Source organism: Heptranchias perlo, unplaced genomic scaffold, assembly GCF_035084215.1.
Source record: "Heptranchias perlo isolate sHepPer1 unplaced genomic scaffold, sHepPer1.hap1 HAP1_SCAFFOLD_181, whole genome shotgun sequence".
In the NCBI taxonomy this organism is placed as follows: domain Eukaryota; kingdom Metazoa; phylum Chordata; class Chondrichthyes; order Hexanchiformes; family Hexanchidae; genus Heptranchias; species Heptranchias perlo.
The window spans coordinates 48,492-65,680 of NW_027139088.1; the positions used below are offsets into that span (position 1 = coordinate 48,492).

The following is a 17,189-nucleotide window of genomic DNA, read 5'->3' on the forward strand; positions in this document are numbered from 1 at the left end:
TCAATGGACTGGTCAGGTTGGCAGAAAAGTGGCAAATGGAATTCAACCCAGAGAAATGTGAGGTAATGCATTTGGGGAGGGAAAACAAGGCAAGGAAGTACACAATAAATGGGAGGATACTGAGCTATAGAGGAACAAAGTGACCTTGGAATGCATGTCCACAGTTCCCTGAAGGTAGCAGGACAGGTGGATAAGGTGGTTAAGAAGGCATACGGGATACTTTCCTTTATTAGCCGAGGCATAGAATGTAAGAGCAGGGAGGTTATGCTGGAACTGAATAAAACACTGGTTAGGCCATATCTTGAGTACTGGTACAGTTCTGGTCGCCACATTACAGGAAGGATGTAGTTGCACTGGAGAGGGGACAGAGGAGATTTATGAAGATGTTGCCAGGACTGGAGAATTTTAGCTATGTGGTAAGAGTGGATAGGCTGGGGTTGTTCTCTTTGGAACAGAGGAGGCTGAGGGGTGAATTAATTGAGGTGTATACAGTTATGAGGGGCCTAGATAGAGTGGATAGGAAGGACCTATTTCCCTGAGCAGAGAGATCAATAACCAGGGGGCATAGATTTAAAGTAATTGGTAGAAGGATTAGAGGGGAGCTGAGGAGAATTTTTTCACCCAGAGGGTGGTGGGGGTCTGGAACTCACTGCCTGAAAGCGTGGTAGAGGCAGAAACCCTCATCGCATTTAAGAACTACCTGGATGTGTACCTGAAGTGCCGTAACCTAAAAGGCTACGGACCAAGTGCTGGAAAGTGGGGTGAGGCTGCATGTCTCATTTTGGGCCAGCGCGGACACAATGGGTCGAATGGCCTCCTTCTGTGCCGTAAATTTTCTATGATTCTAAGATTCTAAAGCAGAACTGCCATAGATGGGGTGAGGAGGGAGTGAAATATAGAAGAGGCCAGAGTCGGAGGAAAGAGAGATCTTGGTGGTAGGGGCTTGTAGGGCTGGAGTCGGTTAGAGATAGGGAGAGATGGGACCATGGAGGGATTTAAACACAAGGACGAGAGTTTTAATTTGGAGATGCTGGGGGACCAAGAGCTAATGTAGGTTCAGAAGTGATCGGTGAGCAGGGTTTTGGATTCACTTAACTTTACAGTGGGGGAACGGAGCAAAGCCGGCCCGGAAAGTATTGGAAAAATCGAGTCGACAGGTGATAAAAGCACGGAGGAGGGTTTCAGCAGCAGATGGGCTGAAGCAGGGATGGAGATGGACGATGTTACAGAGGTGGAATCAGGCGGTCCTTGTGATGGAGAGAATATCAGATCAGAAGCTCAGCTTGATGTCAAATCGAACGCTGAGGTTGTGAACAGTCGGGTTCAATCGGAGACATTGGCTGGGACGGGAATGGAATGACTGGCGAGGGAACAGTATTCATGGCAGGGGCTGAAGACGGTGTCTTTCGTCTTCCAAATGTTTACTTGGAGAAATATTTTTTTAATTCGTTCATGAGAATGTGGGCGTCGCTGGCGAGGCCAGCATTTATTGCCCATCCCTAATTGCCCTTGAGAAGGTGGTGGTGAGCCGACTTTTTGAACCACTGCAGTCCGTCTGGTGACGGTTCTCCCACAGTGCTGTTAGGAAGGGAGTTCCAGGATTTGGACCCAGCGACGATGAAGGAACGGCGATATATTTCCAAGTCGGGATGGAGTGTGACTTGGAGGGGAACCTGCAGGTGGTGCTGTTCCCATGTGCCTCCTGCCCTTGTCATTCTAGGTTGTAGAAGTCGCTGGTTTGGAGGTGCTGTCGAAGAAGCCTTGGCGAGTTGCTCAGGTGAGTCACTCGCCACAGAATACCCAGCCTCTGACCTGCTCTTGTAGCCACAGTATTTATGTGGCTGGTCCAGTTAAGTTTCTGGTCAATGGTGACCCCCAGGATGTTGATGGTGGGGGATTCGGCGATGGTAATGCTGTTGAATGTCAAGGGCAGGTGGTTAGACTCTCTCTTGTTGGAGATGGTCATTGCCTGGCAGTCTGGCGTGAATGTTACTTGCTGGTTGTAGCTGGTCAAAGACTGGATGTCGGGCAAACAGCGTGACAAAGCAGAGGCAGTGGAGGGGTGGAGAGGTAGAACAGAGTATTGTCAGTGCACGTGAAAGCTGACCCCTTGTCTTCGGATAATGTGTCCAAGGGGCAGCATTTGGAGTAGAAAGAGGAGGGGGCGAGGTTAGATCTCGAGGGGGCGGGAAGAGACACCTTTGATGAAGATTCTCTGGCTACGACTGGACAGGTAAAAGTGGAACCAAATGAGGGCAGTCCCACTGAGCTGGACAATGGAGTCGAGGCGTTGGAGGAGGAGATTGTGATCGACCGTGTCAAAGGCTGCAGAGGTGGAGAAGAATGAGGAGGGATAGATTACCACAGTCACAGACACAGTAGGTGTTATTTGTGACTTTGATTATTGCCACTTCAGTGCTGTGACAGGAGGGGAAACCTGATTGGAGAGATTCACACATGGAGTTGTCAGAAAGATGGGCAGAAATTTGGGAGGTGACAAAATATTGAAAGGAAAGAGAGGCTGGAGATGGAGAAACACGTGTCTGAACTATTCACCCACTCAAACCCTCTCCTCTGTAATGCAAGGGTCTCATTTGTAGTTTCATCTTCTCGAAGAAGATAAAATCATTTCACATTTACAGAACATTCCAAGCTCTGGCTGGAATCTCCCAGTTCCATCAGAGGAGTTCTCTAGTACCATGATACAGAATTAGTGCAAAGCTCCCGATGTTGTCTTTTCACAAAACTGGTTCAGAAAAAGCAGACTCATCACTTCCCCTTTTCAAACAGAATGACACAGGTTGGACAGCACAGAAATAGGCCATTCGGCCCAACTGCTCCACACGAGCATTTCCCCGACATCGACATCGAACCCCATCAGAATATCCTTCGATTCATTTCTCCCTCATGTGTTTATCAAACTTCACCTTAAATTCAGCGGGCCGCCGGAGAGGGGCCGGGTCAGCGGGGCATCGGAGAAGGGCTCCATCACCCTCACCCTCTGCACTGACCCGCTCCATCACCCTCACCCTCTGCACTGACTCGCTTCTTCACCCTCACCCTCTGCACTGACCCGCTCCATCACCCTCACCCTCTCCACTGACCCGCGCCATCACCCTCACCCTCTGCACTGACCCGCTCCATTACCCTCACACTCTGCACTGACCCGCTCCATCACCCTCACCCTCTGCACTGACCCGCTCCATTACCCTCACACTCTGCACTGACCCGCTCCATTACCCTCACACTCTGCACTGACCCGCTCCATCACCCTCACACTCTGCACTGACCCGCTCCATCACACTCACCCTCTGCACTGACCCGCTCCATTACCCTCACACTCTGCACTGACCCGCTCCATCACCCTCACCCTCTGCACTGACCCGCTCCATCACCCTCACCCTCTGCACTGACCCACTCCATCACCCTCACCCTCTCCACTGACCCGCTCCATTACCCTCACACTCTGCACTGACCCACTCCATCACCCTCAGACTCTGCACTGACCCGCTCCATCACGCTCACACTCTGCACTGACCCGCTCCATCAACCTCACTCTCGGTACTGACCCGCTCCATCAACCTCACTCTCAGTTCTGACCCGCTCCATCACCCTCACTCTCAGTACTGTCCCGCTCCATCACCCTCACTCTCAGTACTGACCCGCTCCTTCACACTAACTCTCAGTACTCACCCGCTCCATCACCCTCACACTCTGTACTGACCCGCTCCATCAACCTCACTCTCTGCACTGACCCGCTCCATCATCCTCACTCTCAGGACTGACCCGCTCCATCACCCTCACTTTCAGTACTGAAACGCTCCATCACCCTCACTCTCAGAACTGACCCGCTCCATCACGCTCACTCTCAGTACTGACCCTCATCATCACCCGCACTCTCAGTACTAACCGGCTCCATCACCCTCACTCTCAGCACTGACCCAGACCATCAAGCTCACTCTCAGTACTGACCAGCTCCATCACCCTCACTATCAGTAATGACCCGCTCCATCAACCTCAATCTCAGTACTGACCCGCTTAATCACGCTCACTCTCAGGACTGACCCGCTCCATCACCCTCACTCTCAGTACTGACCCGCTCTATCACCCTCACTCTCAGTACTGACCCGCTCCATCACTCTCACTCTCCATCACCGTCACTCTCAGCACTGACCCGCTCCATCATCCTCACTCCCAGCACTGACCCGCTCCATCAACCTCACTCTCAGTACTAACACGCTCCATCACCCTCACTCACAGTGCTGACCCGCTCCATCACCCTCAATCTCAGTACTGACCCGCTCCATCACCCTCACTCATCGTGCTGACCCGCTCCATCAACCTCACTCTCAGTACTGACCCGCTCCATCACGCTCACCCTCTGTACTGACCCGCTCCATCACACTCACTCTCAGCACTGACCCGCTCCATCACCCTCACTCTCAGTGCTTACCTGCTCCATCAACCTCACTCTCAGCACCGACCCGCTCCATCACCCTCACTCTCAGAGCTGACCCGCTCCACCTCCCTCACTGTCTGTACTGACCCGCTCCATCAACCCCACTCTCAGGAATGACCCGCAACATCACCCTCACTCTCAGTACTGACCCGCTCCATCACACTCACTCTCAGCACTGACCCGCTCCATCACCCTCACTCTCAGTAGTGACCCGCTCCATCACCCTCACTCTCAGTAGTGACCCGCTCCATTAACCTCACTCTCAATACTAACCCGCTCCATCAACCTCACTCATCGTGCTGACCCGCTCCATCACCCTCACTCTCAGTACTGACCCGCTCCATCACCCTCACTCTCAGTAGTGACCCGCTCCATCAACCTCACCCTCTGTACTCACCCGCTCCATCACACTCACTCTCAGTACTGACCCGCTCCATCACCCTCACTCTCAGTGCTGACCCGCTCCATCACCCTCACTCTCTGTACTGACACGCTCCATCACCCTCACTCTCAGTCGTGACCCGCACCATCACCCTCACTCTCAGGACTGACCCGCGACATCACCCTCACTCTCAGTACTGACCCGCTCCATCACCCTCACTCACAGTACTGACCCACTCCATCATCCTCACTCTAAGTACTGACCCGCGGCAACACCCTCACTCTCAGTACTGACCCGCTCCATCACCCTCACTCTCTGTACTGACCCGCTCCATCACCCTCACTCTCAGTACTGACCCGCTCCATCATCCTCACTCTCAGTACTGACCCGCTCCAACACCCTCAATCTCTGCACTGACCCGCTCCATCAACCTCACTCTAAGTACTGACCCGCTCCATCACCCTCACACTCAGTAGTGACCCGCACCATCACCCTCACTCTCAGTACTGACCCGCACCATCACCCTCACTCTCAGAACTGACCCGCTCCATCACCCTCACTCTCAGAACTGACCCGCTCCATCACCCTCACTCTCAGAACTGACCCGCTCCATCACCCTCACTCTCAGTCCTCACACGCTCCATCACCCTCACTCTCAGTACTGACCCGCTCCATCACCCTCTCTCTCAGTGTTGACCCGCTCCTTCACCCTCACTCTCAGTACTGACCCGCGACATCACCCTCACTCTCAGTACTGACCCGCTCCATCACCCTCACTCTCAGTACTGACCCGCTCCATCACACTGACTCTCAGTTCTGACCCGCTCCATCACCCTCACTCTCAGATCTGACCCGCTCCATCAACCTCACCCTCTGTACTGACCCGCTCCATAACCCTCACTCTCAGTACTGACCCGCACCATCAGACACACTCTCAGCAATCACCCGCTCCTTCACCCTCACTCTCAGTGCGGACCCGCTCCGTCAACCTCACTCTCAGTACTGACCCGCTCCATGAACCTCACTCTCAGTACTGACCCGCTCCATCACCCTCACTCTCTGCACTGACCCGCTCCATCACCCTCACTCTCAGTACTGACCCGCACCATCACTCTGACTCTCAGTGCTGACCCGCTCCATCACCCTTACTCTCAGTACTGACCGGCTCCATCACCCTCACACTCAGTACTGACCCTCACCATCACCCTCACTCTCAGTACTGACACGTTCCATCACCCTCACTCTCAGTACTGACCCGCTCCATCACCCTCACTCTCAGTACTGACCCGCTCCATCACCCTCTCTCTCAGTAATGACCTGCTCCAGCAAACTCACTCTCAGTACTGACCCGCTCCATCACCCTCACTCTCAGTGCTGACCCGCTCCATCACCCTCACTCTCTGTACTGACCCGCTCCATCACCCTCACTCTCAGTCGTGACCCGCACCATCACCCTCACTCTCAGGACTGACCCGCTAAATCACCCTCACTCTCAGTACTGACCCGCTCCATCACCCTCACACACAGTACTGACCCGCTCCATCATCCTCACTCTAAGTACTGACCCGCTGCAACACCCTCACTCTCAGTACTGACCCGCTCCATCATCCTCACTCTCAGTACTGACCCGCTCCATAACCCTCAATCTCTGTACTGACCCGCTCCATCAACCTCACTCTCAGGACTGACCCGCTCCATCACCCTCACTCTCAGTAGTGACCCGCACCATCACCCTCACTCTCAGTACTGACCCGCTCCATCACCCTCTCTCTCAGTGTTGACCCGCTCCTTCACCCTCACTCTCAGTACTGACCCGCGACATCACCCTCACTCTCAGTACTGACCCGCTCCATCACCCTCACTCTCAGTACTGACCCGGTCCATCACACTGACTCTCAGTTCTGACCCGCTCCATCACCCTCACTCTCAGATCTGACCCGCTCCATCAACCTCACCCTCTGTACTGACCCGCTCCATCACCCTCACTCTCAGTACTGACCCGCACCATCACACACACTCTCAGCAATCACCCGCTCCTTCACCCTCACTCTCAGTGCGGACCCGCTCCGTCAACCTCACTCTCAGTACTGATCCGCTCCATGAACCTCACTCTCAGTACTGACCCGATCCATCACCCTCACTCTCTGTACTGACCCGCTCCATCACCCTCACTATCAGTACTGACCCGCACCATCACCCTCACTCTCAGTACTGACACGCTCCATCACCCTCACTCTCAGTACTGACCCGCTCCATCACCCTCACTCTCAGTGCTGACCCGCTCCATCACCCTCACTCTCAGTGCTGACCCGCTCCATCACCCTCACTCTCTGTACTGACCCGCTCCATCACCCTCACTCTCAGTCGTGACACGCACCATCACCCTCACTCTCAGGACTGACCCGCTAAATCACCCTCACTCTCAGTACTGACCCGCTCCATCACCCTCACACACAGTACTGACCCGCTCCATCATCCTCACTCTAAGTACTGACCCGCTGCAACACCCTCACTCTCAGTACTGACCCGCTCCATCATCCTCACTCTCAGTACTGACCCGCTCCATCACCCTCACTCTCAGTCGTGACCCGCACCATCACCCTCACTCTCAGTACTGACCCGCTCCATCACCCTCTCTCTCAGTGTTGACCCGCTCCTTCACCCTCACTCTCAGTACTGACCCGCGACATCACCCTCACTCTCAGTACTGACCCGCTCCATCACCCTCACTCTCAGTACTGACCCGCTCCATCACACTGACTCTCAGTTCTGACCCGCTCCATCAACCTCACTCTCAGATCTGACCCGCTCCATCAACCTCACCCTCTGCACTGACCCGCTCCATCACCCTCACTCTCAGCACTGACCCGCACCATCACACACACTCTCAGCAATCACCCGCTCCTTCACCCTCACTCTCAGTGCGGACCCGCTCCGTCAACCTCACTCTCAGTACTGACCCGCTCCATGAACCTCACTCTCAGTACTGACCCGCTCCATCACCCTCACTCTCAGTACTGACCCGCTCCATCACCCTCTCTCTCAGTGTTGACCCACTCCTTCACCCTCACTCTCAGTACTGACCCGCGACATCACCCTCACTCTCAGTACTGACCCGCTCCATCACCCTCACTCTCAGTCCTGACCCGCTCCATCACCCTTACTCTCAGTTCTGACCCGCACCATCACCCTCACTCTCAGTGCGGACCCGCTCCGTCAACCTCACTCTCAGTACTGACCCGCTCCATCAACCTCACTCTCAGTACTGACCCGCTCCATCAACCTCACTCTCAGTACTGACCCGCTCCATCACCCTTACTCTAAGTACTGACCGGCTCCATCACCCTCACACTCAGTACTGACCCTCACCATCAGCCTCACTCTCAGTACTGACCCGCTCCATCACCGTCACTCTCAGTGCTGACCAGCTCCACCACCCTCACTCTCAGGACTGACCCGCTCCATCACCCTCACACTCAGTACTGACCCTCACCATCACCCTCACTCTCAGTACTGACACGCTTCATCACCCTCACTCTCAGTACTGACCCGCTCCATCAACCACACTCTCAGTGCTGACCTGCTCCACCACCCTCACTCTCAGTACTGACCCGCTCCATCACCCTCACTCTCAGTACTGTCCCGCTCCATCACCCACACTCTCTGAACTGACCCGCTCCATCACCCTCACTCTCAGTACTGAACCGCTCCATCACCCTCACTCTCAGAACTGACCCGCTCCATCAATCTCACTCTCATTACTGACCCGCTCCATCAACCTCAGTACTGACCCGCTCCATCACCCTCACTCTCTGTACTGACCCGCTCCATCACCCTCACTCTCAGTAGTGTCCCGCACCAACACCCTCACTCTCAGTACTGACACGCTTCATCACCCTCACTCTCAGTACTGACCCGCTCCATCAACCACACTCTCAGTGCTGACCTGCTCCACCACCCTCACTCTCAGTACTGACCCGCTCCATCACCCTCACTCTCAGTACTGTCCCGCTCCATCACCCACACTCTCTGAACTGACCCGCTCCATCACCCTCACTCTCAGTACTGAACCGCTCCATCACCCTCACTCTCAGAACTGACCCGCTCCATCAATCTCACTCTCATTACTGACCCGCTCCATCAACCTCAGTACTGACCCGCTCCATCACCCTCACTCTCAGTACTGACCCGCTCCATCACCCTCTCTCTCAGTATTGACCCGCTCCAGCACCCTCACTCTCAGTACTGACCCGCGACATCACCCTCACTCTCAGTACTGACCCGCTCCATCACCCTCACTCTCAGATCTGACCCGCTCCATCACCCTCACCCTCTGTACTGACCCGCTCCATCACCCTCACTCTCAGTACTGACCCACACCATCACACACACTCTCAGCAATCACCCGCTCCTTCACCCTCACTCTCAGTGCGGACCCGCTCCATCAACCTCACTCTCAGTACTGACCCGCTCCATCAACCTCACTCTCAGTACTGACACGCTCCATCACCCTCACTCTCTGTACTGAACGCTCCATCACCCTCACTCTCAGTACTGACCCGCACCATCACTCTGACTCTCAGTGCTGACCCGCTCCATCACCCTCACTCTCAGTACTGACCAGAACCATCACCCTCACACTCAGTACTGTCCCTCACCATCACCCTCACTCTCAGTACTGACACGCTCCATCACCCTCACTCTCAGTACTGACCCGCTCCATCACCATCACTCTCAGTACTGACCCGCTCCATCAACCACACTCTCAGTGCTGACCATCTCCACCACACTCAATCTCAGTACTGACCCGCTCCATCACCCTCATTCTCAGCACTGGCCTGCTCCATCACCCCCACTCTCAGTACTGACCCGCTCCATCACCCACACTCTCAGTACTATCCGGCTCCATCACCCTCACTCTCAGTACTGTCCCTCATCATCACCCGCACTCTCAGTACTGACCGGCTCCATAACCCTCACTCTCAGTACTGACCCTCACCATCACGCTCCCTCTCAGTACTGACCCGCTTCATCACCCTCACTCTCAGTACTAACCCGCTCCAGCACCCTCACTCTCAGTACTGAACCCCTACAGCAACCTGACTCTCAGTACTGATCCGCTCCATCAACCTCTCTCTCAGTACTGACCCGTTCCATCACCCACACTCTCAGCACTGACCCGCTCCATCACCCTCACTCTCAGACCTGACCCGCTTCATCACCCTCACTCTCAGTACTGACCGGCTCCATCACCCTCACTCTCAGTAGTGACCCTCACCATCACCCTCACTCTCAGTACTGACACGCTGCATCACCCTCACTCTCAGCACTGACCCGCTCCATCACCCTCACTCTCAGAACTGACCCGCTCCATCACCCTCGCTCTCAGTACTGACCCGCTCCAACAACCTCACTCTCAGTACTGACCCACTCCATCACCCTCACTCTCAGTACTGACCCGCTCCATCACCCTCTCTCTCAGTATTGACCCGCTCCAGCACCCTCACTCTCAGTACTGACCCGCGACATCACCCTCACTCTCAGTACTGACCCGCTCCATCACCCTCACTCTCAGATCTGACCCGCTCCATCACCCTCACCCTCTGTACTGACCCGCTCCATCACCCTCACTCTCAGTACTGACCCACACCATCACACACACTCTCAGCAATCACCCGCTCCTTCACCCTCACTCTCAGTGCGGACCCGCTCCATCAACCTCACTCTCAGTACTGACCCGCTCCATCAACCTCACTCTCAGTACTGACACGCTCCATCACCCTCACTCTCTGTACTGAACGCTCCATCACCCTCACTCTCAGTACTGACCCGCTCCATCATCCTCAATCTCAGTACTGACCCGCTCCATCATCCTCACTCATCGTGCTGACCCGCTCCTTCACCCTCACTCTCAGTGCTGACCCGCTCCATCACCCTCACCCTCTGTACTGACCCGCTCCATCAACCTCACTCTCAGCACTTACCCGCTCCATCACCCTCACTCTCAGCACTGATCCGCTCCATCACACTCACTCTCAGCACTGACCCGCTCCATCACCCTCACTCGAAGGACTGACCCGCTCCATCACCCTCACTCTCAGCACTGACCCGCTCCATCAACCTCACTCTCAGAACTGACCCGCTCCATCATACTGACTCTCAGCACTGACCCGCTCCATCACCCTCACTCTCACTGCTGACCCGCTCCATCACCCTCACTTTCAGTGCTGATCGGCTCCATCACCCTCACTCTCAGTAGTGACCCGCTCCATCACCCTCACTCTCAGTACTGACCCTCATCATCACCCGCACTCTCAGTACTGACCGGCTTCATCACCCTCACTCTCAGTACTGACCGGCTCCATCACCCTAACTCTCAGTACTGACCCTCACCATCACGCTCACTCTCAGTACTGACCCGCTTCATCACCCTCACTCTCAGTACTGACCCGCTCCATCACCCTCACTCTCAGTACTGACACGCTCCATCACCCTCACTCTCAGTACTGACCCGCTCTATCACCCTCACTCTCAGTACTGACCCGCTCCATCACACTCACTCTCAGTACTGACCCGCTCCATCACCTTCACTCTCAGCACTGACCCGCTCCATCAACCTCACTCTCAGCACTGACCAGCTCCACCACCCTCACTCTCAGTACTGACCCGCTCTGTCACCCTCACTCACAGTGCTGACCCGCTCCATCACCCTCAATCTCAGTACTGACCCGCACCATCACCCTCACTCATCGTGCTGACCCGCTCCATCAACCTCACTCTCAGTGCTGACCCGCTCCATCATCCTCACCCTCTGTACTGACCCGCTCCATCACCCTCACTCTCAGTACTGACCCGCTCCATCACCCTCACTCTCAGTGCTGACCCGCTCCATCACCCTCACTCTCAGTGCTGACCCGCTGCATCAACCACATTCTCAGTGCTGACCAGCTCCACCACCCTCACTCTCAGTACTGACCCGCTCCATCACCCTCACTCTCAGTACTGACCTGCTCCATCACCCCCACTCTCAGTACTGACCCGCTCCATCACCCACACTCTCAGTACTGTCCCTCATCATCACCCGCACTCTCAGTGCTGACCGGCTCCATAACCCTCACTCTCAGTACTGACCCTCACCATCACGCTCACTCTCAGTACTGACCCGCTTCATCACCCTCACTCTATGTACTAACCCGCTCCAGCACCCTCACTCTCAGTACTGAACCCCTACAGCAACCTCACTCTCAGTACTGATCCGCTCCATCAACCTCTCTCTCAGTACTGACCCGCTCCATCACCCACACTCTCAGCACTGACCCGCTCCATCACCCTCACTCTCAGTACTAACCCGCTCCATCATCCTCAATCTCAGTACTGACCCGCTCCATCACCCTCACTCATCGTGCTGACCCGCTCCATCACCCTCACTCTCAGTGCTGACCCGCTCCATCACCCTCACCCTCTGTCCTGACCCGCTCCATCAACCTCACTCTCAGTACTTACCCGCTCCATCACCCTCACTCTCAGCACTGACCCGCTCCATCACACTCACTCTCAGCACTGACCCGCTCCATCACCCTCACTCACAGTACTGACCCGCTCCAACACCCTCACTCTCAGTACTGAACCGCTCCATCACCCTCAATCTATGGACTGACCCGCTCCATCACGCTCACTCTCAGTACTGACCCGCTCCATCAACCTCACTCTCAGAACTGACCCGCTCCATCACACTGACTCTCAGCACTGACCCGCTCTATCAACCTCACTCTCACTGCTGACCCGCTCCATCACCCACACTTTCAGTACTGATCGGCTCCATCACCCTCACTCTCAGTACTGACCCGCTTAATCACCCTCACTCTCAGTACTGACCCGCTCCATCACACTCACTCTCAGTACTGACCCGCTCTATCACCCTCACTCTCAGTGCTGACCCGCTCCATCACCCTCACTCTCAGTACTGACCCGCTCCATCACCTTCACTCTCAGCACTGACCCGCTCCATCACCCTCACTCTCAGTACTGACCCGCTCCATCACCCTCACTCTCAGTACTAACCCGCTCCGTCACCCTCACTCACAGTGCTGACCCGCTCCATCACCCTCAATCTCAGTACTGACCCGCTCCACCACCCTCACTCATCGTGCTGACCCGCTCCATCACCCTCACTCTCAGTGCTGACCCGCTCCATCATCCTCACCCTCTGTCCTGACCCGCTCCATCACCCTCACTCTCAGTACTGACCAGCTCCATCACACTCACTCTCAGCAGTGACCTGCTCCATCAACCTCACTCTCAGTACTCACCCGCTCCATGACCCTCACTCTCAGTGCTGACCCGCTCCATCACCCTCACTCTCTGTACTGACCCGCTCCATCACCCTCACTCTCAGTAGTGACCCGCAACATCACCCTCACTCTCAGGACTGACCCGCTCCATCAACCTCACTCTCAGTACTGACCCGCTCCTTCACCCTCACTCTCAGTACTGACCCGTTCCATCACCCCCACTCTCAGTACTGTCCCGCTCCATCACCCTCACTCTCTGAGCTGACCCGATCCATCACCCTCACTCTCAGTACTGACCCGCTCCATCACCCTCACTCTCAGTACTGACCAGCTCCATCACTCTCACTCTCAGCACTGACCCGCTCCATCACCCTCACTCTCTGTCCTGACCCGCTCGTTCATCCTCACTCTCAGTCCTGACCCGCTCCATCACCCTCACTCTCAGTGCTGACCCGCTCCATCACCCTCAATCTCAGTGCTGATCCGCTCCATCACCCTCACTCTCAGTCCTGACCCGCTCCATCACCCTCACTCTCAGTGCTGATCCGCTCCATCACCCTCACTCTCAGTGCTGACCCGCTCCATCACCCTCACTCTCAGTGCTGATCCGCTCCATCACCCTCACTCTCAGTCCTGACCCGCTCCATCACCCTCACTCTCAGTGCTGATCCGCTCCATCACCCTCACTCTCAGTCCTGACCCGCTCCATCACCCTCACTCTCTGAACTGACCCGCTTCATCACCCTCACTCTCAGTACTGACCACTCCCCGTCCTGCAGCACCAACCTGCCACTTTATTCAACCACATGCCGCGCGGCCTTCGATTCAGCGATCTGGAGATCAGCCCCCTGGCCCGGACCCTCCGCTCCTCATCGCCGCCCATCATCACCGCCACTTTGGGCATCCTGGGCTGGAACCGCCTCTCCTTCACGAACGAGTACAAATTCGGAAAGACCTGGAACCAATCCCCATCGTCCAAGAACCAAACCTCATCATCCAAGAACCAATCCTCATCATCGCCGATCATGACCTGGAACCGCTGCTCCTCCTCGGCCTGGGCCCGCTCCGCTTCTCGGAACCGCTCCTCCGCCACCTGCAACCACCCCTCCACGGTCTGGAACCACTGCTCACCGCCGCCCCTCTTCACCGCCGCCTTCTGCCGCTCCACCATGGTCCGGAACCGCCGCTCCAAGACCTGGAACTGCTGTTCCACGGCTTGTATCCGATCCTCTGCCGCCGCCATCACGGCTCCCCGCCCGACCCTCCACCCGGGCCGGCCGCGATCACAAAATGGCCGCCAGTGATCGCACGGAGCAAACTCCGCCCGTAAGAGGCAGTGCGCCTGCGCACAACACAGCCCCGTCCCGTGAATAAAGATGACGTGGAGATGCTGGTGATGGACTGGGGTGGTGAAATGTCAGGAGTCTTACAACACCAGGTTATAGTCCAACAGTTTTATATCAGATCACAAGCTTTCAGGAAAGGATGCCCCAGAGCATGGTACATTGGCGAGACCATGCAGGCACTGCGACAACGGATGAACGACACGGCGCAACAATCGCCAGACAGGAGGGTTCCCTCCCAGTCGAGGAACACTTCAGCAGTCAGGGACATTCAGCCTCCGATCTTCGGGTAAGTGTTCTCCAAGGCAGCCTTCGAGACACACGACAACGCAAAATCGTCGAGCAGAAATTGATAGCCAAGTTCCGCACCCATGAGGACGGCCTCAATCGGGATCTTGGGTTCATGTCACGCTACACGTAACCCCACCAGCGAAAAAAAAGTTTTCTGTTTTTAGTACAACGGGTCATTCTCTGTCTTTCACTTCCTTTCGGATGTTTCGCTCTCTCTCTCTGTCTGTCTTTGGGTTCGGACCGTTTGTATATTCAGTCGTCCTGTATGTAATGTCTGTCTGTCTGATTGCCTTGACAACGGGCAGTTGGAAAGATTATCTGTAATCACCTGGCATTGTTCTCTGAATATAAATGCGGCACCTTCCGTGGAATCCCAAACTCACCTAACGAAGGAGAAAGCCTCCGAAAGCTTGTGCTTTTCAAATAAAACTGTTGGACTATAACCTGGTGTTGTAAGATTCCTTACACGTTAATAACGTGACCGAGGGCTGTGGTGGGGGGAGAGGGGGCGTGGTGGGCGGAGAGGGGGCGTGGTGGGGGAGAGGGGTAAAGGGACAGGGCGTGGTGGGGGGAGAGGGGGACGTGGTGGGGGAGTGGGGTAACGGGACAGGGCGTGGTGCGGGAAGGGGTCGTGGTGAAGGGGAGGGGTAACGGGACAGGGCGTGGGGTGGAGTGCGGTAACGGGACAGGGCGTGGGGGGAGTGGGGTAACGGGACAGGGCTTGGGGGGTGAGTGGGGTAACGGGACAGGGCGTGGGGGGAGTGGGGTAACGTGACAGGGCGGGGGGAGTGGGGTAACGGGACAGGGCGTGCGGGGGAGAGGGGTAACTGGACCGGGCGTGGGGGAGAGTGGTGTAACGGGACCGGGCGTAGGGGGGGAGTGGGGTAACGGGACCGTGCATGGGGGGGGGTGGTGTAACGGGACAGGGCGTGGTGGGGGAGAGGGGGGCGTGGTGGGGGGAGTGGTGTAACGTGACTGGGCGTGGGGGGAGTGGGGTAACGGGACAGGGCATGGGGTGAGTGGGGTAACGGGACAGGGCGTGGTGGGGTGAGATGGTTAACGGGACAGGGCGTGGTGGGGGAGAGGAGGGCGTGGTGGGGGAGAGGGGGCGTGGTGGGGTAGTGGGCTAATGGGACTGGGCGTGGGTGGGGAGTGTGGTAACGGGACTGGGCGTGGGGGGTAGTGGGGTTACGGGACAGGGCGTGGGGGGAGTGCGGTAACTGGACAGGGCGTGGGGGGAGTGGGGTAACGGGACAGGGCGTGCGGGGGAGAGGGGTAACTGGACCGGGCGTGGGGGGGAGTGGGGTAACGGGACCGTGCGTGGGGGGGTGTGGTGTAACGGGACAGGGCGTGGTGGGGGAAAGGGGGGCGTGGTGGGGGGAGTGGTGTAACGTGACTGGGCGTGGGGGGGAGTGAGGTAACGGGACAGGGCGTGGTGGGTGTGAGGGGTAACGGGACAGGGCGTGGTGGGGGAGAGGGGGCGTGGTGGGGTGAGATGGGTAACGGGGCAGGACGTTGTGGGGGAGAGAGGGGCGTGGTGGGGGGAGGGGGGCGTGGTGGGGGAGTGGGCTAATGGGACAGGGCGTGGGTTGGGAGTGGGGTACCGGGACAGGGCGTGGTGGGTGAAAGCGGGCGTGTTGGGGGGAGAGGGGGGCGTCGGGGGGAAGTGGGGTAACGGGGCCGGGCGTGGGGGGGAAGTGGGGTAACGCCAGCTTCTCCAACTTATCCACGTAACTGAAGTCCCTCATTCGTGGAATCATTCTCGTAAATCTTTTCTGCACCCTCTCTCAGGCCTTCACATCTTTCCTGAAGTCGAATGGCCAGAACTAGACACAGTACTCCAGTTGTGGTCAAACCAATGTTTTTAAAAGTTCAACATATCTTCCATGCTTTTGTACTCTATGCCTCTATTTAGAACAAGAACATGCATTAATATATCACCTCTAACATAGTAAAATGTCCCAAGGAGCGATTATCAAACAAAATTTCACAATATTGTGATAAGGATATATTGGGACAAATGACCAAAATCCTGGTCGATGAGGTAGGTTTTAAGGAGCATCTTAAATGAGGAGAGGGAGGTGGAGAGGTTTAGGGACGGAATTCCAGAGCTTGGGGTCCAGGCAGCTGAAGGCACGGCCGCCAATGGTGGAGTGATGGAAATCGGGGGATAGGCAAGAGGCCAGAATTGGAATAGCGCAGAGATCTCGGAGGGTTGCAGGCACGATTCCACCTTAACTGCGGTGGGCGCGGCTGCGCATCAGTTTGTTGTTTGCCACGCATATCATCATTCCGTCTGCTAACCAAACCAGTGCTCTCTGGTGGGGATGCTGCTGAGGTGACGTCAGCTACCAATCAATTTGTCGCAAGGGCGGGAGTTGGAGTTCAAGTTAGGTCGGACGGGAGTGTTGGACTGCAGATGT

The 17,189-nt window shown here is 56.2% G+C and overlaps 1 protein-coding gene across 2 annotated transcripts in view; it reads right to left on the minus strand.

The window, feature by feature from the left end:
• The window catches only part of LOC137309805 (NACHT, LRR and PYD domains-containing protein 3-like), a 31,908-nt gene extending 16,669 nt beyond the window's left edge, over positions 1 to 15,239 (minus strand). The window contains exon 1 of one of the 2 annotated variants that reach the window (XM_067977835.1): positions 13,919 to 15,239. In XM_067977835.1, the coding sequence (XP_067833936.1) occupies positions 13,919 to 14,375 (457 nt within the window). In that variant the 5' untranslated portion in view covers positions 14,376 to 15,239. The remainder of the gene's footprint in view (positions 1 to 13,918) is intronic. The other variant, XM_067977836.1, reaches the window with a different exon arrangement.
• Positions 15,240 to 17,189: the final 1,950 nt, after the last annotated feature.